At 36.6% G+C, this 25560-nt stretch overlaps 8 protein-coding genes across 15 annotated transcripts in view; 3 read left to right on the forward strand and 5 right to left on the reverse strand.

Annotated features, from left to right (window-relative positions):
• Positions 1-1626: 1626 nt before the first annotated feature.
• LOC120782312 (probable RNA methyltransferase CG1239) lies at positions 1627-2759 on the forward strand. Its single transcript, XM_040114528.1, has 2 exons — positions 1627-2514; positions 2576-2759. The coding sequence occupies exons 1-2, from the start codon at positions 1666-1668 to the stop codon at positions 2738-2740; spliced, it is 1014 nt and encodes a 337-aa protein (XP_039970462.1). The 5' UTR covers positions 1627-1665; the 3' UTR covers positions 2741-2759.
• Positions 2760-2778: 19 nt separating this feature from the next.
• LOC120782311 (CCA tRNA nucleotidyltransferase 1, mitochondrial) lies at positions 2779-4595 on the reverse strand. The gene is made up of 3 exons (XM_040114527.1): positions 3982-4595; positions 3336-3926; positions 2779-3283 (listed from the first exon to the last, which is right to left on the reverse strand). The coding sequence occupies exons 1-3, from the start codon at positions 4513-4515 to the stop codon at positions 2933-2935; spliced, it is 1476 nt and encodes a 491-aa protein (XP_039970461.1). The 5' UTR covers positions 4516-4595; the 3' UTR covers positions 2779-2932.
• Positions 4596-4821: 226 nt separating this feature from the next.
• LOC120773185 (glyoxylate reductase/hydroxypyruvate reductase) lies at positions 4822-6172 on the forward strand. Its single transcript, XM_040102140.1, is given in 3 exon segments — positions 4822-5105; positions 5162-5377; positions 5379-6172. Coding segments are annotated over 3 exon segments (1095 nt in total). The 5' UTR covers positions 4822-4902; the 3' UTR covers positions 6055-6172.
• On the reverse strand, positions 6032-10157 carry LOC120773169 (symplekin). The gene is made up of 6 exons (XM_040102139.1): positions 10071-10157; positions 9801-9994; positions 8539-9735; positions 7523-8460; positions 6456-7372; positions 6032-6382 (listed from the first exon to the last, which is right to left on the reverse strand). The coding sequence occupies exons 1-6, from the start codon at positions 10155-10157 to the stop codon at positions 6188-6190; spliced, it is 3528 nt and encodes a 1175-aa protein (XP_039958073.1). The 3' UTR covers positions 6032-6187.
• Positions 10158-10705: 548 nt separating this feature from the next.
• On the forward strand, positions 10706-14099 carry LOC120779061 (nuclear receptor-binding protein homolog). Its single transcript, XM_040111199.1, has 2 exons — positions 10706-12329; positions 12470-14099. Exons 1-2 carry the CDS (start codon positions 11238-11240, stop codon positions 13838-13840), a joined length of 2463 nt encoding a protein of 820 aa, XP_039967133.1. The 5' UTR covers positions 10706-11237; the 3' UTR covers positions 13841-14099.
• Positions 14100-15288: 1189 nt separating this feature from the next.
• LOC120782561 (m7GpppX diphosphatase) lies at positions 15289-17011 on the reverse strand. Its single transcript, XM_040114895.1, has 4 exons — positions 16756-17011; positions 16483-16693; positions 16274-16419; positions 15289-16212 (listed from the first exon to the last, which is right to left on the reverse strand). Exons 1-4 carry the CDS (start codon positions 16969-16971, stop codon positions 15511-15513), a joined length of 1275 nt encoding a protein of 424 aa, XP_039970829.1. The 5' UTR covers positions 16972-17011; the 3' UTR covers positions 15289-15510.
• Positions 17012-17161: 150 nt separating this feature from the next.
• LOC120778925 (exocyst complex component 4) lies at positions 17162-22129 on the reverse strand. The gene is made up of 10 exons (XM_040110974.1): positions 22073-22129; positions 21438-21775; positions 20621-21377; positions 20420-20544; positions 19603-19908; positions 19140-19541; positions 18642-19077; positions 18390-18566; positions 18111-18317; positions 17162-18043 (listed from the first exon to the last, which is right to left on the reverse strand). Exons 1-10 carry the CDS (start codon positions 22127-22129, stop codon positions 17867-17869), a joined length of 2982 nt encoding a protein of 993 aa, XP_039966908.1. The 3' UTR covers positions 17162-17866.
• Positions 22130-23387: 1258 nt separating this feature from the next.
• The window catches only part of LOC120772139 (uncharacterized protein ZK1073.1), a 62418-nt gene continuing 60245 nt past the window's right edge, over positions 23388-25560 (reverse strand). For all 8 annotated transcript variants that reach the window (XM_040100562.1, XM_040100612.1, XM_040100603.1 and 5 more), the window contains one exon: positions 23388-25491. In XM_040100562.1, the coding sequence (XP_039956496.1) occupies positions 25261-25491 (231 nt within the window). In that variant the 3' untranslated portion in view covers positions 23388-25260. The remainder of the gene's footprint in view (positions 25492-25560) is intronic.

A 25560-nucleotide genomic window follows, 5' to 3' on the forward strand; every position in this document is an offset into this window, starting at 1 on the left:
GCTGCTGCATTCATTATGTCGGAAGCTGATATTTATGCAATAAATACACAGTGAGAAAAATCACTACAGACTGCTCACAAGACCGCTCGTTGAAACCAAATAATATGCGCCATTAGCAGCTTGGAATTTCCATCAGTTGGAGAGACCATCGAGTGATGCTTTTGTGGTTAAATAATTTTATTACTGCATCAGGTCTACAAAATAGCTTTAAAAAGTGTCCTCTCCAGTAATCGCATATAATCTTAAACTTTTTCAGTTTCGAATATGTTGAAGTCGGACAAAAGTTTGGAGTTTTAACGCCATTCAGGAGCATTGTAATTGCTGTTCCCAAGATGATCGGAGCTACGTCGGAAACGCATCCAAATTTTTGTTCGGTCAAGACTGTCAACTTGACGGCATTCCACAAAGTTATTAAAACTGTGTGGCCAGTCCACATTTACTACAATTATTACTACGTTCTCTCATTAAATTTTTTTCATATTTTCTATAATTCTATATTTTTATATTCAAATTACTTGCTTAATCACCCTTTTGCTTTGGCACACATTTCGCGATATTGCAAAAAAACAAATGATATCAAATCCGTAGCCGTTATACGAAATATTATGAGTACCGGCGCGTGCCAAAAAATAATACAGACACAATCCTTTAAAGAGTTATTAACAACCATGAATAACCCTTCCAGGTGTATGAAATAAAAAACAAATAAAAAAACTAGATTAATTCGAAACTGACCACTCGACTGACCGCTGGCCAGCGGATTATATACGGTATTCAACCCTTTTGCATATTAAAACGCACGCAAGGATATCTTCCTTGTGTTATATAAATGTATATAGTATTTGACGGATGCGCACGACTTATTTTCATATCATATACAATGTGGTTAAGGTGTTTGTGTGTAAGTATATAAACAAAACTGATTTCCTATTTCATAATTTCTATAGAATACATTCTTCTAAACATATGTATGTACATAACATAAATATCTGTACAACAATATGTATATCCGTTCTTGCATTACTCGGAAACACTATTCAAAAGCAGTTTGGGCATATTTACATGCAGGTGATCCAATAGCTATTGGACCAACATTAAGTCGATGGAATTGAACAGATGAATTAAGCAGGCAGTTAATGCTTACCAAATGAAGAATCCTTTTGCTTTATATTCCAATTAATTATTGTAAAAACTATTTCTTTCAATTAAAGTTTTAACAACACTTGATTACAAACAAACGTTTTGTTAATTAGTTTGAGCTATCAAATTTTACATATTTTCATTTTTGAATAAACATATTTGGATGGAAATGCGAGTCACTGACAACGGATATGCAACGTATATCAATTGGTGGTTATAAATATCGATAAGATGTGTGCATGATGAACACGATATCACATTAAATTGTGAATGCATACACCACCCATTAGTACATAACAGAATATGTAACTACTTATGTTTATGTAAAAATAATTTTGCGTTCATAATTAAATTTAATATTTAAATCATGCATTATCTACCAATTCAAATGTCATATCGATATATTTGCATTTTATTTGAACCACTTTAAATTCTACTAACTACGATGCTAAATATCTATTGTGAATGTGTAGTACAACAAGAAGAAGTTGTTTGAAAACATGTTTATTTCAACAAATTCTCTCAATGGATATAAATCAAGAAATTATACAAATAAAATATGTTCCAACGCAAAAAATAGCAGGCAAAAGGAAAGCCGAAAATAGTGTCGATGACAGTGAAAGTGGTGTCAAAAAAACAAAACTATTGACTGCACAGGATACTCCTCCAAAAGCTGCAATTGAAGTTCCGGCTGGAAGCAGTAATACGTTTACAAACGTAAATATCGGCACGGGAACTAAAAACACAGCTATAAAAATAAATGTACATCAAAGTCCTAAAAAACGAATAGAGCTGCCTTCAGCGATAAATACAGAACAAAAGCAAGTAAAAGAAAAATTTATTTACGGCAACTATAATAAATATTATGGGTACAGAAATAAGGATAGCAAATACCATGACATACGTCTGGAAGTCTTTGCTACTCGCTCAGATATGTTTCAAAATAAACAAGTGCTCGACATTGGTTGTAACAGCGGACTAATAACAATGGAAGTGGCCAAGCTATTTAAAATCAAAAGCATAGTTGGTTTAGACATTGATCGCTCCCTAATCAACCAGGCTAACAAGGTGTTATTGCGACAAAAGAAAATGTTACCTATTGAAAATGAGGCACGTCGTCTACATAAATATCCTTACAATGTAAGCTTTGTACATGGAAACTATGTGTTACGAGATGATATTTTACTAGAAATTGAACACGAACAATTTGATATAATCCTATGCATGTCAATAACTAAATGGATACATTTAAACTTTGGAGATGCTGGATTAAAGCAGGCTTTTCGGCGTATGTTTCTACAATTGCGTAGTGGTGGTAAACTTATATTAGAAGCGCAGCCCTACGACAACTATGGACGTCGGAAGAAAATGACTGTGAGTACAAAATGAACAGTTAAATAAAATATGAGTCATAAATAAAAACTTGCTTTTTTAGGAGACGATATATACTAATTTTAAAGCTATGCAGTTTTTTCCCAAACATTTCAACGATTTTCTGCTTTCAGCGGATGTGGGTTTTGAAAGTTTTGAACTAATGGGTGTACCTGAAAACTGCATAAAGGGCTTCAAGCGACCAATACAGATATTTCACAAAACATAATGCCACAACGACTGTGATAAAACTAACACACTAAGATATTTTTAGTTTCGATTTTATCGACCTTCAGAATGTACGAACATAACTGTATATTTAAGAAGAAAATGTGGTACAAATATTTCAATAATTTATAATTTGAAAGTTAAAGCGCATAAAAATTACCAAAATATATTTTAAACAACAATGATGATATCATCATTCTGACTTCCGTTTTTTGTTTGGCGTACCGGGCGGTGTTTTCAAGCTTTCTATCACTTCTGCCAGATGATTCGTCAAAAGCTCTTCACCAGTTATTGAAAAATCGCTATCGATCCAAATAGAACGAAGGCGTGTCATGATTACACCCATACGTTTATCTGCAGTTAAACCGTGTTCCTTCAAAATGCTACCAGTTAGTGGAAAACGTGGCATTTGCCATGCCTTCAATTCATTATAAAGTTCCACTTCATTTGAATATTTTAGCAGCTCCTCAACAAATTCACGTCTAGCGTTAGGTTGCAGACAAAGCCTTTGATAATCTCGTAATTTGCAGAACTCCACTCCGACCTAAAATTTATTTTATGAGTGATTTAAGCATATTGTTTTTTAGTTTATTTACCTTTTTTCGATTCTGTGTGATAAAAAGTGCTAAATCGCGTTCAAACGCAGACAATTTCAGACGTTGGTGTAAGCTCATCGCTTCTTCTGTCGTGTGAAGCAATGCAATTAGGTAAGATATTGGCGTCTGGGGTTTTAAAAAGTTCTCCAAACCAGCACATAATCTTTTAAATTCATCAATATTAACATCCACTGGTAGGCCACAGTGAGACCCTAAACCACAAGAAATTATTTCTTGTACTAACTCGCAACCGAAATTTCCTACTACAATTTTTTGCAATTCTGCCCATATGCGTTCCCCACTAATGCGAGCTAATCCTTCGGCATTTTCTCGTATTGCTTTCAGGGTTTCTACGTCATGCTTGGAGGGCTCTTTTGCAATGCGACCATAAAAACGAAAGTACCTTAAGATGCGCAAATAATCTTCTTTGATACGTACATCGGCCTCGCCCACAAACACAACACGTCGTTGCATTAAATCTTCATAGCCATAAAAATAGTCATAGAGTGTGCCATCAAAACCAAGAAACATTGAGTTTATGGTAAGATCTCGCCTATTTGCATCCAATTGCCAATCAGTTGTAAATTGTACCTGAAATAAAAATTATATAAAAACTATTGCGCATATTTTTTAAATTAATATTTACTTCTGCATGGCGACCGTCAGTGCGTACATCGATACGTAATGTGGTCACCTCAAAATTTTCCTTATTGTGTATGCGAGGAGTTATCGTACCATGTTTCTCGCCTTTTGCGTTAATTAAGCGTACTTCTTCTTTATTGAACATTTCTTTCATTTGATCCGGAGTAGCAGTAGTTGCTAAGTCGATATCTTTTGGTTTAATGCCCATTAAAATATCGCGAACAGCACCTCCTGCTATACGTAGTTCATAATTATAACGTTCAAAGATGTCAATCAGCGCTTGCAGTTCATCTGTGAAAATACTGTGGAATTCAGGTGAATCTATTTTCTTGAAGGCTGGTTCGCTGCGCATTTTGGGGGGTACACCAAGAACTTTCAAATTTTCTCGTAATGTTGTTGAATGGAGTGTTGAGTTTTTAACTGTTTGATTCACAAGCGACATGCGGTTTGCGATGTTTATGCTAAACGCTCTTGCGAAATTTTGACGCGCTAAATATAATCGACAAAACCTTGAAATTGTACCGAAACTGTTTTGCATCACTTAATTAAATAAATTAACTTTTTAAAGTGAAAAGTATATATCACTACACTCAAATAAAATAAAAACATAACAAACGTTTGAAAACAAGTTTTTTTCGTTGTGTTAAAAAGCGTCAAACATATGTTTTATTAGCATTGCCATATCTCTTAAAATGTTTCTCTTTTATCTTAATGTGAAACCCAAATCATACAACCCTAATTCAATTAACTATTTTTAATTAATCTATATTTATATATTTATAATTTTATTTACAGGTCTATGGCTTATATAATTTTATATTTAACTACCAATTCAACTTCTTTCTTTAGAACCGGCGTGCCAGCTGATTAACGGCACAGCTGTTCTACTCTGATAACAACGCAACGTAAGAAATTGTGCACTTCAATGTCGGTAACTTCATTTTTGGCACGATCTAGCATTCCACTCCTACATGTAACGTCATCGAAATTCCTGTTCTCCACAACATCACAAATACGAGAAATAGCACTCAACTCAGTTCAATATTCAAGAATGGCCAGCGAACTAAAAACTGTGTACGTCACTCGCCCGGACGTTGCACCAGTGGGCATAGAACTGCTAAGGACAGAGTGAGTAAAGTGTTCGTGAAATAAAGAATCAAAATACTTAAAGCGATTTGTAACAGGTGTAACGTCATCAGTTGGTCGGAACCGCTACCTGTGCCGCGTGATGAACTCTTGCGACAAGTGGTTGGAAAGAATGCAATTTACTGTGCATTAACGGATAAAATAGATGCAGAAGTAATAGAACGAGCGGGTCCACAACTGAAATGTATTGCAACTATTTCTGTCGGTTACGAGCACATCGATATTGTAGAGTGTAAGAGGCGTGGCATACGTGTCGGACGTGCTTACAGACGCAACAGCGGAGTTAACGGTTGCTCTCTTACTTGCCACCAGCCGTCGCTTATTCGAGGCCAGCAAAGAGGTATATAATGGTGGTTGGAAGTCGTGGGCACCCAACTGGATGTGTGGACAAGGATTGAAAGGTACACGAGTTGGTCTTTTCGGATTTGGACGTATCGGACAAGAGATTGCAGCACGTATAGTTCCATTTAAACCATCCCTACTGACATACACAGCGCGCAGTGAGCATGTTGCTGAAGCAGCCAAAGTCAATGCGCAGCGTGTTAGCTTCGATGAAATGTTGTACAAATCAGATTTTATAATAGTCTGTTGCGCACTTACACCACAAACCAAGGACATTTTCAATGCATCCGCGTTTGAGAAAATGAAACCTAACTCAATTTTCATTAATACAGCGCGTGGTGGCGTTGTTGATCAACCGGCGCTTTGTGCTGCTTTAAAAGAGCGTCGTATATTGGGCGCTGGTTTAGATGTCACCACACCAGAACCACTGCCGCTCGATGAGCCGTTACTTAAATTAGACAACGTTGTCATATTGCCACACATTGGCAGCGCCGATGTTAACACTCGCACGGAGATGTCACGCATAACAGCTTTGAATATATTGGCGGCATTAAAAGGCGAAAAGATGGTTGCAGAGGTATCCGTTTAAGGAAAGGACACAAAATATTTGTTTATATTATAAGCCAACAATATTATGACTACAAGCTATTATCATTTTCAATTAGAAAAAAGTTCTTTTTATGCAATGTATGCACTTGGAATTATATGAATGGTAAGGTCATTTAATCTTCGCCTGGCGGTAACGGTTGTGCAGATGTTGGTTGAAGGGATGAGCTAATTCCACCAAGTGTTGGTATAGGTGCTGGAACTGGCGCTGGGACAGGTGCAATAGGTACAGTTGATATAACACCGATTTCGGAGGGGTCCTCTATTTCTTTTTTGATTTGATCGACAGTGATATAACCACCACTGTCATCCTAGATACAAATTAAAAATATACAAACTATTTATTTACCAATGAATATTAAATTTGTAAATTTTCATCCTTACCGCTATGAATACATCTACCGTCTTTCCGGAAATAATATCTAGCAATTGAGGTGTAATGCCACTCATGGGTTCCTCTTGAATGCTCTGTGCATATTCGAATAACGGTTGCCTCAAGTCGGGGCATTGATCCAGCGCACTCACAAGTTGCTGATGTGGCAAATGTAGCAATACAGGCAAAGATTGCGGTTTCAGCCTTTGGCAGCATTTAAGGAAACCTTCCCAAATCACTTTTTGACGCCACACTTGTTTCAAGATCAAGCGTTGTAGAAGATTTAATACGAAATTCGTTAAACGTGGGTACAATGTGATGCTTTGGATAATAGTTCGCATAAGCAGCGTAGGTATAGGAACTACTTCAACCAATTGTTGCAGCACGCCAATCAGTACATCCTGTGTGAAAACTTCCTTCTCAGTCAAACAAATTGAAGTGGCTTTAACGACTGCTTTCAAATCGCAAGCATTGGGATCTATGGTGTGTAAAGCGACAAGTATATCAGTGGGGGTGGCGGACATTGTTTGGTTAGCAAACTCTGCGCCTATGCCAAGTAATCGGTTAAAAACCTCCTTGACGACAATTTGATTCAGTTTCAACAACTTGGGTATCGCATTCAAGATCTCTTGGCGCGAAAGACCGCTAAGCACGGGTATGAGTACACGGACGTCTTTTATTTTATTTGCATATAATTCACGAACACGATTCACCAGCTCCGGATTGGGTGTAGCCACGCGCTCGGTCAGCAAATGAATAATACGAATAATAAGCGTTTCAGTGCCTTTAGGACAATCTTCGATGAACTTAAGTAACGTGGCATCTTCAGCCCCCATTTTCTTTATGGTTGGATCAATGGAACGCAAAATGGTGCGTTTCAAATCCGGACCGGTGCTAGTGTAGATTTTGCAAAGTTTCTCAAGGAAAACTGAAAAAGCATATTAATATATAACTACATATTAGAGCATTTGTACTGACAACTAAAAAAAAAATAATAATATATTTCTATTTTAGAATTTAGCAATTTAAAAACAAATAGTTACTTAATGAAAATATTCGAGTATAGCAAATAACTCACCGTTCGGTTTATACGGCAGTAAAGTGAGCAACAACGTCATACACGTCCTTGCGGTCTCCTCTTTCCACGCTACTTCGGTCTCAGGTCGACCAAATTCTTCCGCGAATATGCTTGCTGGTGGCACTTCCTTCTCCAAATTATTTGCCCATTCCAAAGCGAATTCCTCGATGCGATTAGGCAGTACTTTGTGTATGTGGTATAGTGCCACAATGTGTTCAAGTGCACGCTCACGTAAATCCGTGCGCTCATGCACACAAAACATTAGCAGCACTCTTATAAGTTTATTCTTGCGTGGTGGCCGCATCACAGTCAAGTCTTTCAATAGATCTACACCAGGATTGACAAACTCTTCGGAAAAACACATCTCAACCAGTTGATTAAGCGCATCGTCAGGCAATAATGGCGCTTCAAGAAAGATTCGTCGAATCAACAAAATTTTTTCTTTCAATTCACAATTTTCGCGAACACCTGTAATCAGTTGACTTAACAACTCGTTGTAGGCATAGTCTGGACGATTTTCTGATTTTACATAAGAGTGACGGGTGAAACCTTGCAATAGGCAATACTCTTCATACAACCATGAAAACGCCAAATCAATGCGTTGTCTCACATCTAACATTATAAAGTCGAAAATGAAATAGCGCACCTTATCAGGGAACGTTGCTGCCATGACTGTAAGTATTTTACGACGCTTAGCCGACACGCCACCCACAATACACTGGCGTTCCGATTGTAAAATGCGTTTCACGGCTTCTAAGAGAAACTTCTCCTTAATGGGTCGTGAAAATGGTTTAGTGACCTCTTGTAATTTTAGGGTTTTCGCACGCATTTTCATACGTTCAATCAGTTCTTGTTCACCTTTAACTCTCTCCATATTTTCACGTAGTTTTTTTGTCGCCTCGTCTTTTCGAGCTTGATCTTCGTCTACCGGTTGATCACTAAAACATAACACAAGTGTATGTAAGTTAATAATAATATACTATATTATATACAAATATTAGTTATAAAATATTTACCTTTCAGAAGTGTCCATGGCTTCCACCCTTCTTGGCCTCATTGGCGTATCTTTGCTGAAGGCGGCCGCACCTGGTCCAATTTTCTGCTCAGTCATTTGTTCTCCAAGTACTTTTGAAATCTTCACCACCTGCTGCGGTATAGACATATCCTGTATTGGGGCATATTCATTTATGAAATGCTCTGGCGCTTCTTCTGGTAACTTTGATAAAAACTCCACCACTAGGTTAACAGCCACATCCGTGACTCTTAATTGCTCCGCCAAGAATTTCTCATTCACACGAATGCAGCGCTGACGCTGCTTCTCTACCTCTTCTTCATCCACTTCCATCTCCGTGTCCTTTGTGCTGTCGTCGTCTAAGCCAGACTTAGATCTCCGTTCCTGCTGCCTATTTATAGAATCCAACCGCATTTTCTTGTTGAGATTACTCGCTGCACTCTCTAATATGCGTTTCTGTCGACGCGTTTGTTCTTGTTTATCCATCTTAGGTATAGCGCGTTGTATTTCACCCTGAGACGCTCCCAAATCTAAAAGCATATGGCGAATTGTTGCATGGTATTCGAAGGATCCACGATTTTTTAGTAATGCTATTAATTGCATCTTTAAACTTTTTCTCACTGAACTAGCTTGTGAATCCGTTAGCGTTGGTGGCAAATTTGAGTTGAGATGTTTGAAAGCTTCTACAACGGGTCCCATGAGGCTTGGTCGCAATTTCGCAATGGTGCAAAGGCTGCCAGTGCAAGTTATAAGATTTACAGAGGATATATGTGTGGCTGCATGAAATTTTAATAATATATCAAATATATTTAATGCTTCTTCTTCCAATTTTTGCCGTTTCACGAGTTTAAAATTTGCCGGCACATCTTGAAGTGAAAAGTCGTTCTCTTTTTTTTGACTATCTTCGTCTGGATAGCTCTGCAACACTACAACACCTTCTAAAAATTTAATTGCATTGGTACGTATACCATCGTTCTCATTGTCAATTAGATCCAAAATTTGTGCCTTTACCAAACTCAGTACATTCCAAGCTTGTTCGGCACTGTCCAAAATCTCACTCTTGCCACATATCCACTGAAGTCCGTTTTTATATATACTACCACATGCTTGGATAACTCGTTTAATTACCTGCGGCGAACGATCGCGTAAGAGCATCGAAATAATGCCTATTACTTGTGGCAGCGACTCCACCTTCACTTTGCTAGAAACAGAATTATTATTTGAGTTAAAGCTCAGAAAACTTTAAAGGAATTTTTCGACACTCACCAAATTTGTTCAATGAAACAAACTACTTGTTTGCGAACATCCGCATTAGCATCATGTGCTAACGAAAGAATGTGTTCCATAAACTCTTCCAACAGTTCTACGCATGATCCTAAGATCATTTCCTGAACTTTAACCAACAAGTCACATTTAACCCCAGATTCAGCATTGGGCACCTCATTGAGCCACTCGACTACCTATAAAAAACAAATTCTCAGTTGAGTAGAGATTCAACCTTAAGTCACCAGTCCCAGTTTATAGCCTCGAACATACCTTGCTACGCGCATTTGCAGTTTTCTCATCGGTGAAAAGATTTACAGCTTCGCCTAAAAATTGGCTGCGTCCTAGAAGCCCTTCCATAGTCAAATCGTGGTTGCTCAAATTTATTCACAAAGGATATAAAATTACCAACGACATGAAAAATCAAATAATGCTGAAATATACGGCGTTTTGACATTTAACTAAATTCTTTCACACCACGCAGGGTTGCTTTTGAGTTAAATGAGGAGATATTGTCTTGCAGCGCTTCCCAAACTAAATAAATTTTTAATTAAAATACTTTCTCTCCTTTCAATACCTGATCTTTAGCCGACATAATATTATAACGTGTGCTAATTAAAAAGCTAATTAAAAAGTATTATTAATAACTAAATATAACAAAAGGGTTTACGTTCTCTGTTGTAAGAAATAACACTTAGAAAATCTAAAGAAAAATCAGGATCTTATTAAATTTGTGAACTGATTCCTCATTTTGTAATGAAGTATATGTGGAAATTTTGAAATTAAATTAAAAAGAAAAATGTATTTTAATAATTTTTTCAGTAAGCGGCCGGTATTGGTACCATATTTAAGAAATTTTCAATGAAGTGACAACATTGATTGTCAGTGTCATTCATCGATTGCTGTCAGTGTATCCAGAAAAAAACTCGGTGCCGTGAAGAAAGATATTCGACGTGCAAATTGCTACAAATTAGCAGAATTGCACTAGTATTTTGCAATTAACAATTATTACCGCAAGCCGGTTGCATTTATATGGAAAAGCTATTTAAAGTAGCTTGAAAAGCACATATTGTGCATACCGAATGAAGTGAAAACGACGTCTGTTGTAAAACAGGAGGTGCAACACGATTAGAAGGAGGGTACCACGAAAGGAAAGCATAAAAAAAAATAAGATCAACGAGAAACGAATTAAAAGCGAACACAAATAAAAGATACGCCTTAAAACAACAAGGAAACTTATCAACTGACTAACCGACCAATCAACTAACCAACCAAACGACAGAACGAGAGTATAACATAGAAAGAATAAGAGTAAAACTACTGAACGTGAAGCAACAAAAAATAAAAATAAAAGTATTTTTTTAGACAAACAGCGACCGCAATCGCAATAGCAAAAGCAGTCGCTACAACAATACACGCGCCCTGCAGACACGCGCTCCAATGTCAAGCGGCCAAGTAAACGTCGGCAGCGACAGCAATGGAGCAGGCAGCGGCAGTGGTAGCGGTGGTGGAGGGGGAAACACAGCAGAACAAGCGGCGCCACAGTCGCAACAACAATCACAACCACAACAGCAGCAACAGCCGCCACCACAAATCATTGGCGCTTCAACGACTACAGTCACCGCAGATACGGTCAATATGGCAGCGGATTCGTCACCGCGTGAGTCAGGCGATGACTCGGAGGATGAAAGTGAAATCCTTGAAGAGTCACCATGCGGGAGATGGTTAAAAAGACGTGAAGAAGTTGATCAGCGTGATGTGCCCGGTATTGATTGTGTTCATCTGGCTATGGACACTGAAGAGGGCGTTGAAGTTGTTTGGAATGAGGTGCAATATGCGAATTTACAAGAGCTTAAATCGCAGGAAGAAAAAATGCGACAAGTGTTTGACAATCTAATGCAATTAGATCACCAGAACATAGTCAAGTTCCATCGCTATTGGACGGACACACAGAATGCAGATAGACCACGCGTCATATTCATAACGGAATACATGTCGTCGGGGTCACTGAAACAGTTCCTCAAACGCACTAAACGCAATGCTAAACGTTTGCCATTGGAGGCGTGGCGCCGCTGGTGTACACAGATTCTGTCCGCGCTGAGCTACTTGCATTCCTGCACACCGCCTGTTATACACGGCAACCTCACCTGTGATAGCATTTTCATCCAGCATAATGGTCTGGTGAAAATCGGTGCCGTTGTGCCCGATGCGGTACACTATAATTTGCGTCTGCATCATCGAAGCGATCAAAGTGAGACACATCACTTTATGGCACCCGAGTATGGTGCTGCCGAGCAGTTGACTGCCGCCGTAGACATTTATGCCTTCGGCATGTGTGCGCTGGAAATGGCTGCTTTGGAAATTCAACCCAGCGGCACTGAAACGAGTTCTATTAATGAGGAGACGATATTGCGAACTATTAATAGCCTTGAGCATGATTTGCAGCGTGATCTTATATTCAAGTGTTTGCGTCGGAATCCTGCTGAGCGCCCAAGTGCCAACGATTTGCTATTTCATCCTTTACTCTTCGAGGTAAGACAATTATACCAATGTTATAAAAATTAAACTATTTTCCGTTATTAATAATTTAAGTGAATTAAGTAATTTAAGTTATATTTTATAATTTTAATTATTTTCCTTTTGTGTATTTATTACTACACGCTTTTCTGCAGGTGCATTCACTCAAGCTATTGGCCGCTCACTGTCTAGTATTCGCCCCCAAAAATCGTACTATGTTTTCGGAAACCGTCATAGATGGCATGATGCAACGCTATAACCGACCCGAAGTCATTATGGCCCGTGTGTCACGTGGAGAAGAAGAAAAGGACTATCGTCTTGCAGACGTACCTACAGCAGATAAACTGGAGAAATTCGTGGAAGATGTCAAATATGGTGTGTATCCGTTAACAGCGTTAGGTGGCAAGAAACCACCACATTTTCGTTCACGTGCCGCATCACCAGAACGTGCCGACTCCGTCAAATCTGCTACGCCTGAGCCGGTGGACATAGAGTCTCGGCGCATAGTAAATATGATGTGTAGTGTAAAAAAGTTGAAAGAGGATAGTAGTGATATCGCAATGACGATATTGCTTCGCATGGACGATAAGATGAACAGACAGTTGACGTGTCAGGTAACGGAAGCCGATTCAGCCTCCGATCTGACTAGTGAATTGGTGCGACTTGGTTTTGTGCATATCGACGATCAAGATAAAATTCAAACACTCTTAGAGGAAACTCTACGAGGCAGTTTTGCTGTTAATGCCGGCGGTGTCTGCCCGTTCGAGCAAGGCGCACAAGCGCTTACCTTTAGTGCCACTATAAACGAGCACATGCCGGGAGGTGTGGGCGTTACAATTGGTGCAAGTGGTGCTAACACCGCTACCAACATGGGTGCAGTTGGTGCCGGTGCCGGTGGCGGCATCAACAATGGTGATGGAAATGTGAATGCGCACTTAAATGTTGGCATCAAACCAGCAACAAACGCAACTTTGGCGGCGCTCAATCAGATGGAGCGTAATTGGTCCGTGGCCGACATGGATCCTAACGCTGCTTTGGCGAATGCAAGTATGCAAGCAGCCAGTATGGGTGCAGAAATTGCTGCCACCATGTATCATATGCAACAACAACAACAACAACAACTGCAGGAGCAACAGCATCACGTTCAAATATTGCCACCACAGATGCATTTGCAAATAGAAATGCCCATTCAACAGCAGCAGCAGCAGCAAATACAACAACAACAACAACAGCACCAGGTGCTAAACACATCGACGCCACCAGCTGGCGCACTGCCACCATCATATACAGGGCACACACAACAATTTAGGCAAGAGTCTTTAGGGCAGCAAAACGATGGAACAACAACAAATGTCACTGTGAATAGCATAAATACACCGCAGCAAACACACTATGCACACGCCCAGCAGCAAATTATTCACTCTTCCAATCCAACAGAAATTACAACTATTACCGCTGCCGCGCCACCATCAACTGTAACCGCCACAAACGCCTCGACCTCCTCAGCCTCCACCACTATCAATTAATAAATAGTATTTCTTGATAATAAACATTTATATACGCTATATTGATATTCATAAAACTGAAGTGTAGTAGAAGATAGAATTATGCAAGAGAGATAGCGCGAAAATTTATATTTTTAAATTGCAAGTCAGAGCACGGATGCCACGCAGTAGTGGCGTATACTGAGTCGCGTCTTTTAGTCAGTCAGACAATTGTTTTTTTTTAATTATTATTATTCATTATATGTATAATGATTATGGATATTTTTATATAGTCTACTAAAGGAAAACAAGTTTTTAATTATATTTCGAAAATGATAGAATAAAAACTCAAAAAAATAAATACTAATTTTAAAAAATGCTAAACTATAAGCAAAAAGCAAAGACAAACGAATTAATATGAAGATTGTGCAAAAAAAAAAATAATTGTAATAGAATTTAGTTATAAATTGTGTAAGGCTTCCAGCTGGGAATACGCATGCGTAGCGGCTATCTAAGTAAATATTTCGGCACTGGTGGCCTAAAATACTGTATTTCATGCCTTGCCGCAGCAACAGCAGCGCAAAGAAGAACAGCAATAGCAAATAATATACACAACCGTCGGTCCGGTGAGCAACAAAAAAAAAAACGAATATATACTGACGATAACATCGGTGGGAAAAGTTTCGCGTGATTCTACTGTTATGCTATTTCCAACCGCAATGTCAACGCATATATTATATGCTTATATTTATGTAGTATGTGATTGTTTGTTTGTGTTGACCGCGGCACGATGGTTCTGAAACTCTATATGTTCCAACTGATCAATGTTGTTTATCAATATGGAACGCATATAGCCGATAGCTTAATACAAATATATATTTATGTATTTAAAATTATAAATACACTGCAAAAAAATAAAGCAAAAGCAACAATAATGTATACTACCTAAATAAATAAATATATAAAAATATAAAGCAAATTTGCATGCAATGACACCACATCAACACATCCATACATCTTTTATGTTTACATAAATACAATATAAAAAGAAAACAACACTCGACATAGGACACGATGACACAACTACAAATGAGCATTAAAATGCTGCGTAAGCGAAATAAAATATATAAATCAATAATAATCATAATGAAATGCTTCATCCATAATGCAACATAATGAAAAATAACAAAAGCAAGCAAATAAACAAATGCAATTTTCATTTAATGAAAATCTATGCATAAGAAAAAAACATACCTGTTATTTTTTGTATAGTAATTGTGAACTTTGGAAGTTAGTGCGAAGTTTTCTGCATTGGTAGTATGCATCCAAATACTTCACTTTTTGTTTTACTTTTATTGTTGTTAATAAAGATCAACGCAGTGCACAATTTTTAAAATCCATGCAGTTTTTAATCTAAAATTTGTACATTTATCTGAATTTGCTGCAGCATACAAAGAAAAAAGACGCAAATCAAATATTTAAACGCATAATGACTTTTTGAGTACTTTCCATTTATTTTTGTTGTTTAAAAATTTGTTTGTGAAGTTTTTTAATAGCACACTATCTTAGCACCATTGGCAATAATAGTATAAATACGATTACTATGCGGAAGCTAAAATGTGTGTCTTGGGCAAATAGATTTCTTTTATGTTGGAAATAAATGAAGGTAAACAAACGCTTTATTTTTTGTTGTGTAAACTCGAGATCTCATCTTATTCTGCAGCAACCACTATAACTTTTGGTGGCTGATCCGATTCTATTGTTTCTTTTAACTTCTTTTTGGGCGGTTCCTCTACTTCTACTTGTGAATTTTTTAGATTCACTTTTTGTGCTTGTGGTGATTCAATTGAATTAGACTTTCGACTTTTATCATGTGACTTTTCATCTAGTTGCTTACCGTCAGTCACTGCCTTCCCACGTTTTTGTACAGCTCCTTTCGCCTCATATTCATCCAACAGTTTACTTCCCTCGAACAAAACAAACGGCAATGTGACGCGTTGGTAATAGTCTGACATTAACTCTATATTACTAATGACCGTATCCAACATATGCGATTTTTCACACCATATACCTGGCGCATCACCACGCACTGGATTTATATGTAAATGCAGGTGATAGAAAGATGGTTGATAATGAAAATACATTCGCAATTGTGAAGCAGATAAACCGTAACGTTCTTCTATAGCGACCGCAATCCCATCACGTAAGTTGTGTAAAAGTGGTAAATGTGTATGGTTAAGATCCCGTAAAGATTTAATATCATGCTTGTGTATAATGGCAAGCAAATACAGTGTTTCCAAAGTTTTGCCATCCCATTTTAAATCGGGTAAGAGTACGAAACCCTTTTCCGGATCAAAATCTTCATAAACTATGCGATCGGTTTCTTGACGGTGTTCTAGTATATTATATACCCACTACAAAGATAAAAACATTATCAAATATCCTACAAGGGAAAAGTAAGTAAAATAATCTTACGTCGAGACTGAAATGACTGCCCGTTATAAAAGGCAAAGTCAGTTCCTCATATAAAGTTGGAGTTTCTTTAATTAGATATTTTTGTGTTATTGAATACTTTTCAATATGCTTTTCAGTGGCAGGATAAACCACAGTCGTTTTAATATCTGTAATCAAGAGCAAAACCAATTTAGTGTAAATTTACAAACAAATATTGTAGTAATAGTTACTATTTAATTCTGAACTGGGGACGCATTGGAAACTGCCATAAATATTATTAATGAATTCCGTGTTCACTTGTAAAGAATCACTGAATATCCGGGGAGTAGGTTCTGAAATATTATCAAGTTCAGTTTGAACATCGCGCTCTTTGAAAGCTTGTTTCTCAAGTAGCAGAACAGCTACGTCATCCTCAGACACATCAGGAAATGTACCCAGCAACTAAATATAAAACAATTAATTATAGTTTGTAATAAATTTATATGATTTATTTGATAGATTACCGCTATTGTTTTTCGGAGAGTATTATTTTGTAAAATCCGTGTCAGCTTGAATTTTGCTAAATTATAACTTGGCGCCGTCACTTCCACTTTTGTTGCTTTCTCCACAAGTTCGTCGACAGCAACGTCAGTTTTTACCTCAGTTATTTCTTCAATAACTTTTAATGGAGATTCCCCGTCAGATGTAACTTTATTATTAACGTCTGTATTTGCAGGCATTTTCAATTATTTTATTTTTAACAAATCGAAAAATAAACAAAAATACCAAAATCTGCCGACTACGCTTCTTCTCCCAAAAGTAGACGTTCACAATTAGGCAAATAGAAGAGTTGCATACATCACTAAAAACAATTTTTTAATATTTTTACCAATTATATTTATTTACAATTAATTTCTTAATTGTCTCCCATTTTCATACCAAACTGATATTTAAAATATCCTCTAAATATCGGAAATAATTTCGTTCCAATTTCTTTGGCCTATTTTGAATTTTCTATAAATTTCATTACTCCATGATGTAATAAAATATGGCAAGGCTGAATTCCCAATGAAAACAAAATTAATATCCGTTTGATTTCCGGGAGACTTTTAATTTTGTAGGATATTTTGGAGTTCCAATTCCTTACATTTTAATTATGTGGAAATATTTCGGTTAGAGACTTTCCATTACTCCAAACTCACCACGGTACAATTTACCGATCTATTATCACATCAGAAAATTCCGCTGACATTATAACAATAAACTCAGAATGATTTGTATGTATATATGTATATAATTTTATCCACTTTGTAATAGTATCAATGTTATATAATAATAGCTAATAATTAACCGAACTGTTGCAGGCGAATCACGAGTGAGTTAATGCGTGCACTTATTCATATTCAATGCATTTAACTATTGTATAATTTTTTAATTTGTATGTAGCGATTTCCAGCCACAGGTTTTCTATTAATAATGTCCTTTTACGATCTATGTAATAACACAGAAGCAAAGTTACATTAACAGTATGTTTTTTTCAATATTTAAGTGCATTTCGTTATGCGAAACGAACAGTCTTAATAGCTAGTGTAATGTTGCTGAAGCAACTCTTCTGGTATCTGGCGGAAAACAGATCTAAACAACAATTCCCGTAGAGGGTTTTGCGCCCAAAATGTCCGATAATCTTTGCTGATACGACGCCAACGCGTTGGCTTCGGTAATGCCCCTCGCTTTACAAGACAACTGTAGTGCATTCAGGTATTGCATTTCAGTAAACTGAGAGCCTTTCTCAACAATATTGGTAAGTATATCCTGGGAGGGAGCGAAAGTTCATAGATAAATTAAAGCTAATTTTTATAGACAGTATATGCAAGCTTACATCTGGTTCCATGCACAGTAATTCGTAAAAGTTCTTAGCTTGATCCAGCGCAATCTCGCGCGAAGCTGTTATATTGCTTAGCGTTTGTTGCAATGCTATCGAATTACGACACATGCGTTGCACTGTCGCTTGATCGATGTGCTCCAGATAGTTTGAAGCTTGTATGAGTATGCGAGCGGCCAAATGCGCCAAACCCTCAAAAATATACTAAAATATACAAAAGAAAACAGTGATTCAAATTTTTAAAACCAAAAACTGTTATATGTCTAAACTACGTACCCTTGTTTTACGCGGATGCAATGTTGCACTAAACGCTTCATCCATTTCTGATAAACGTTTAGTTAGCATTTGCACTTGTCGATCAGGTTCAAGTATGTCATCGTCTTTAGCTCCCATGAAGCTGCTCGATTTAGTGGCGGGTTTCGAGCGCAAATAGTGGAAGCATTGCACGCGCACCTTTAACGAGGAAATATTAATTTTTATGTTCTGTTCCTATATTTAAATATAAAAGTATTATTATTTTCAACAAACCTCCAAGTGTAGCACCAGCAAACAAGTATTGGCCAGTTCATCGAACTCGAGTGCCAAATTGGTCAATACTTTGATAGTGCCGTCTTTGATTGCGGCTGAATGTGTGGCTGTGCACTCTGACGTTATGACATTAAGGCCATTCACTAAAGGTTTACGCAGCTCATTGGCAAACTCCGACACACGACCAGAGAACCACTCTATGCTCTCCTGCAACACAGCTAATTCTTTCAACACACTTATATCTGCTAAAATTTCCTGTTGTGTAATACCACCTTCACCTAAATTGCTGGTTAACATTTCAGCTTCGCGTACGTTGCGTTGTTGCACTTGCAGTGGACTTTCCTCCTCCGACGGTTCGAAAGAGTTGCGTTGCAGCTTCTTGCCATGTTTTACACGCTGACTGGACGATTTTAGATCGGTCCAATTGGGTAGTGTTCTGTAAACCAAAGTTAGTTATTACATAATGTGTTGAAGTTAACAAGTTTTATGAGAACCAACTTTAAAAACCGACTGATATCTTCATCCTTCAACCAAGCTACACTGTATATGCGTTTATCTTCCGAATCGGGTTGGACGACACCGCGATAAGCTGCCTGTGCTATCTCACGGTATGTTTTCAATAACGCGCATACCATTTTCAATAGCTCATCTGAATAGCATGGCAACTCATGTATGAGTGTTTTGGTCTCTTGTAGACGACGCTCCACCATGGCTGTGGATTGTAGTAGTGGACGGGACAAGCCCATTACTTTTATCTCTTCAGGCGATATAATCGTACGCCATGCATCCTGATTTTTCGATAGCGATTCGATGGTTAATTGTAGATTACGATTGTGGCCCTTCGATAGGAATGTATCCTTAATATAATTGTCGATGAAATCGTGTAAGCTGCAGGGTTGCCTAGTAAAACAATAAGGACAAATTTAATGACAATTAAAAATGAGTTTGTTAATAAGCTTACCCCGGCTTGCACTTCATAAAGCCCTCAATCTCTTGTATGTAGTTCATAAGTGGCAAATAAACTTTCGTTATCACATTCTGGTCGGCTTTACAGATTAACACCTTGTCTCGTTGTTGTTTAGCATGCGCGAAATTACCACTGCCATTTACACTACCGCTGCCACCGCCACCGAGTGCAGCAGTTGCAAGATTATCATCTGTAGACACGTCAGAAGCATTGCGTCGATGCTCCTTCACTGTGCCGCCTGCAGTAACTTGCGGTGGATAATGCGATGACTTATCGAATTTGAAGAGTGACTTTTTGGTGCTATAAAAATAATTGCATGGAGTAAAAAAATAACATTGTTTTGAATTTCATTAACAGTATTTTGATTAGTTTATCCTTAGTAGGCTTCTGGGGTTATTTGCTACAAGTAGCGATAGTAGGATTTAGATAGTGAAAAGAAACCTTTTAATACTAACCAACGCACAGTGTGGTGAAATCGGTGTCTTGAAATATGGTAAATTTTTAGATACAATATATTTGGTCAAAAACTTATATTATTTTAAATATACATATTTTTTTGCATAATAAAACATAATAATTTTTTACATAAAAATATATAAAAGTTGACTACCAAAAACAATTAGTAAGTTACTTGTTTTTTAATTATAAAATCTTTTATCATAAACCACAATATTTAAAATTTTATTAAAAGAAATTAAAACTATATTCAAAATCTTTTATCATAAACCACAATTTTTAAAATTTTATTAAAATAAATTAAAACTATATTCAAAAAAAATAAGTAACAGCATTGTTAGCTTTTTCTTATTACCTTGGAACTTTGCGCCGCAAAAAATACGAATTTATATTGTTGGATGGCTCAGCAAATGCCGACTGCGCTGTATCGTCGCCGGAAGCATTTTGTATATCCAAATAATCGGTTAAAAGCAATTGTAGCTGAACAGATTTTAATTAAACTTTAGTGTTATACAATACCACATTGACATTAAAGTATGTATTCCAAAAGACTTACCACAGACTGTGCTTGTGCCCAAAAATCGGTTAAATCGTATGGTTGTGGTCCCACGACGGCATACTTTTGTACAACAGCCAAATAGTTTTTTAATAGTAGTGCATGGGTTTTTGCAATAGCTTTGAATTGTTTAAAGATAACTTCCAGCAGTGTTAATAAGGGATTATCGCGCTCATTGGCATTACAGTTGAGCGCAATTAATTGATACGTTGTCTGTCGTACTACTTCTAATAGTTGGGTTTGTATTTGGACGCGTAATACTTCCAGTGATTCAGGCACTTTGCCTAGCATGCCGAAACATTCAACAATAATTGAAATAAAGTAAGTCATACTCAGCTCTGGATCGACTAAGTCTGCATCATCAATTACTTCAGACTTATCAAGATCAAAGCCTTGCGCCATTTCCATGAGCGCTTTGCGTATGCGCGTATTCGCTTCGATGCGATCTGTGGAGCGTCGCGCTCCAATGCCACGGGTAAAACTTGAATTCAGACGATTGGAATTATTACGTTGAAAAGTGGTGAATGCCTCCGCGGCGGAATTTTTATACAATTGGGTAACAAGTTCTTCGTGTAATCGTTGATAGAGTTGTTGCCGACGTGATTGTAAATCGACACGTAAGTCGGCTAATCCTTCAACGCCGTTAAGTGGTCCTTGTATCGTTGCGAGTGCATCGGTAAGCGCCTTACTCGCATGCAAATATTGCCGTTTTGTCGTATAACTGACAACACGTTGAGGCACTTTACGCAATTCGTTGCTGGAAAAAAGGAAAATATATTAATTTAAAACTTATTCATTTAATGCGTATAATACATACATTTGTTCCAACATTTCCAGCACATATTTATGCTGCACCGCATCTGTCCACATCTTCTTTAACTCATCACGTCGGCATTGCAGCAATCGTTTGCATGCACCCAGATTCTCCTTTACACCATGAATGCGTTCACGACTCGCTGTTATTTCTGTAGACACTTGGCTGAAAAGCGGCAGAACTTGTGTTAACTGCTGATCATGACGCGATACCAATTCATTTAGGCGTTGATCGGAACGTTTGAACTCCTTCTCAATCTTAAGTTTCTCCTGTTGTCGCTCCTCTGTTGTCTCACTAAATCCCAATGATTTGATGACATTGACGAGAAAACCACAGCCGGACTATGCACACAAGAAAAAGTAGACATTCTTTAGCAAACGACAAGAAAATTCAAACATAAACGAAAACGCCCTATATTTTGTTAAAATCAACACGACAAAGCACAGAAATTATATTTTGACAGGTCTGATGATGACAACACCGAGCTACCCCCTCCCAATACACAATAATTTACAACTTTCACAGCACTTTTTAACATGGTTAACGTAATCATAGATCACAAATTCTTCTTTCAAACAAATTATACTTATTTATAGATTAATTTTTCAAAATTTCTTGTACGTTTTAATCATAATTACCTCATCTTTTCCATATTTAACTCCGCGCGGAGGTTTTGTTGGTGGTAACTCGTTCATTTTTCATTTCCCTACTGCTGTCATTTGGTTCTCTGCAGTTGTTGTCAACGTTTCTGCTGCGGCGGCTAAATGAGAATAGACATGCCACTGTGTTCCGAAAATTTCAATGAAAATTCTAATAGTCACATTACATTGAGCTGGTAAAAATTCGATATGTTATATAAACATTATATTGTCTAGTCACATAATCCACATGTTGACAACAAAATATGGAAAATAAGTCTATTTACAAATTCGATCCAATCTTCCAGAGAGTGCATAATTTCGATACTCCATCAATCTCTTAATGCAGTTGACTTTCTTCCTTAAGGCCCATTCACATACATCCTTCCTTCCACATCTTTTGTTTAGCGTGGCAGTTCATACCGAAACAGCGAAGCGAAGAAAACAAGCGGGTGTGCCACGCTGAACGCTTTGCTTTCAGTGTTTATCTCTAATAAAAGTGTGAACGTACTCATACCAAAGTGTACATCGAACTTTTCTGTCAAAAGAAATGTCTGACGCAAAGCGAAGCAAAATTTTTATGTGAACAGGCCATTACTGGTGATCCATTTTAACCAGTAGAACAAACAAAATTTCAAATTGTACGTCGACTTACCTATACCGGACCATTGCGAAGAGACAAAATGAGAACAAAAAAACCTCTATATGTAGCAGGTCAAATTCCTGCCTATCTAGATTTCATATGAATATATTAAAAGTACGAAACCGGCCCGATACCGAATACTTAACAAATGTATCCCGGACTTTTGTTAATTTAAGCCCGATTGGTCCCGTTGCTTTGTTTTGGTAATTTCGAGAAAACGGCTGTATACATATAACATATACTTATGTTTATTCGCTGATTCCATTCCTGTTTTTCGAAGCGAAAACACGCAGTTTCAAAGAATGTGAAAGCATTTTATGGTCTCTTGGAAAGAAAATACTTCTCGTCTCCTACTTTGCAGACCTCCAGAAAAAGTGTTTTTCAATCGGTTTAAGGAGGTGGAACTTAGTTGGAGCTTTGTTAAGCACAGTCCAATATGCTGCTAACCACCAAAAATGCTTTTCTTTGGTCGTAGATGATTGTATTCGTCAAACAGTTAATTGAAGTAATGAATGATCTCCTATGAGCGAATTCGGGTCGAGTCAGCTGGAAACAAGCGCTTCGTTACTAAAATCTACATTTTAGACAAGCACACTAGGATTTGGTTGTTATTAGCACTGTTGTCCAGGTGGTTATTAAATTAAAATTATCTTGAGGTAAATAAAAAGACAATTTTAAAGTTCCTTATAAACTTTTTCTAAACAATTTAATTTCACATTTCGCTAAACACCTTATCATTACATAATTTGATATAGAATTCTCCTTTTAATGCAATTCTAGTTAAAGTTTGGCTTGGTTTTTGTAGTTAAATACAATACATTGTTTGATTAATATAATTTCATGTTAAATATGATTTGTGTGATTTTATTGGCTTTGTGGCATTGCGTTCAATATAGATTATATAAGCATAATTTGAATATAAACGCTAATACATTTTTTCTAAATATGCGCATTGTAGCGCATACCCTGATATAACATGCCTCCATATTATATGTTTGTATTTTTGCAAAAAAAAACAAAATTTTATGTGAAATAATTGCACATGATTCGCTGCTTTGACGCAATACTTACAATTGTATTTAAATAAAAATATATTTATATTTTTCTAATTGCAATTGAATATTTGCTTCAATCCATGTGGAAATGAAGTTATGTACTGTTAATTGAGTGCTTGCAATTTTTAACTGAGCTTGCTTCTAAATTTTCTTGTTTTCTTTTTCATTGAAATGAAAATTGCAAGGCTGAAGTTCAACTTTAGCTTCCATACGCATTTTCTAATGAATATAATTATAGCATATATACTTTAATTAATTATGGCTGCGGCGTGTTTGACTACATTGTTTTTAACATTATAAGCAACGGGTTTTATTTAAGAACAAGCTGTTGCTACATTTACAAGTTAATGATTTTTAATAATCTCTTCGTGCTTTTTTTACAAATCTACGGAGAATATTTTCATTGTTTATAACATCTTTCTTAAGCATATTTGGAAATGTGATTAAAATAGCGTTCAAAAAGTTTGAATATATTTGTTTTAAAAATTTTTTTGAAATACATAAATGAAACTCGATTAGTGTTTTCGGTGTACTTTGTTAGTTAATTGAAAGGTACTGTTTTCGTTAACATTTGGAGGTATTACGTGTAGTTGACAGTTTCCAAATCTTCCATGAGCTGTTCTTATTATGCTGGAATTTGTTTTTTTTTTCGAAAAAAGTTTTTGAGAGATATGTTTGGTCACTTTTTCGTTGTAGGTGGGTTTAATTTTTCATTTTGATGTGCAAAAAGTAAATATTTATTTCTTTAATTTATTTATGATTTATGAATTTTAATTTTTTTTATGAATTTTTCATTTTCATGTGCAAAAAGTAAACATTATTATTTTAATTTATTTATGAAAATGTCATTTAGTTGCAGCTGACTTTAGAATGTTATGTGTAATTTTTGTATAAATATGTATATATGTATGTATCATGCAATAAAGATTAAGTGCGCAAAACGCTTCAAATAATTTAACCGTTTTCAGGTTTTTGAAGTGATTTCATTACTTTACATAGCTGTCTATACATGTATGTATGTATGTGCTGTATGGTTGTAAATATCAATATATAGCCATGTACATATGTTTACTACATTAACATATTCAAACGATATTAGTTTTTGGTTTAGCATTTAAACTTGGGCATTGTTTTCAGACACATATATTAATATATATACATATACATATGTATATACACATGTATGTATGTAAGTATATATTTTGTAATATAAACTAACAGCTTTAAATCTTTCTATTATGCGATAAATTAGTGAAGCATCAAATAATTTCTAATTAATTTTATTTTTTTTTTTGTTGGCTTAATAGTAACATAATGATTTTTGGGCGCATTGCATGTAATATTTTTGTTCCACACATTTCAAGCTTAACAATACTTTGAACTATAACTAGCATACCCATATATTTTACACAAAAAAATGTGCATATGGGTACGCCTGCACACACAATAATTTCATGCATTTCAATATTATTTTTTCTCAAGCGCGCCGTTTACTTCTTCGGTGATTCGTTGTTGATAATACTCAATCGGCGTATATTTGGCTTGTCGTAATCTTCCATGGAGACACCACGTGATAGTTTGCGTGAACCATTCTGTCCGTCCACCGAACCACCGGAACTTGTCGAGTAAGCACGTCCGCGATCAACGCCCGGCATAACGACAGAGGTTAGAATGCCTTGACCTTTGCAGAAGAGCAAAATAGACTGAGCTACTTTGGCGGGCTAGAAATGGCAGAGCAAAAATATCGATATTTTTTAATTAATGGGAGAAAAATATTGTAATTATAAAAG

Source organism: Bactrocera tryoni, chromosome 1 (assembly GCF_016617805.1).
Source record: "Bactrocera tryoni isolate S06 chromosome 1, CSIRO_BtryS06_freeze2, whole genome shotgun sequence".
NCBI classification, from domain to species: Eukaryota; Metazoa; Arthropoda; class Insecta; order Diptera; family Tephritidae; genus Bactrocera; species Bactrocera tryoni.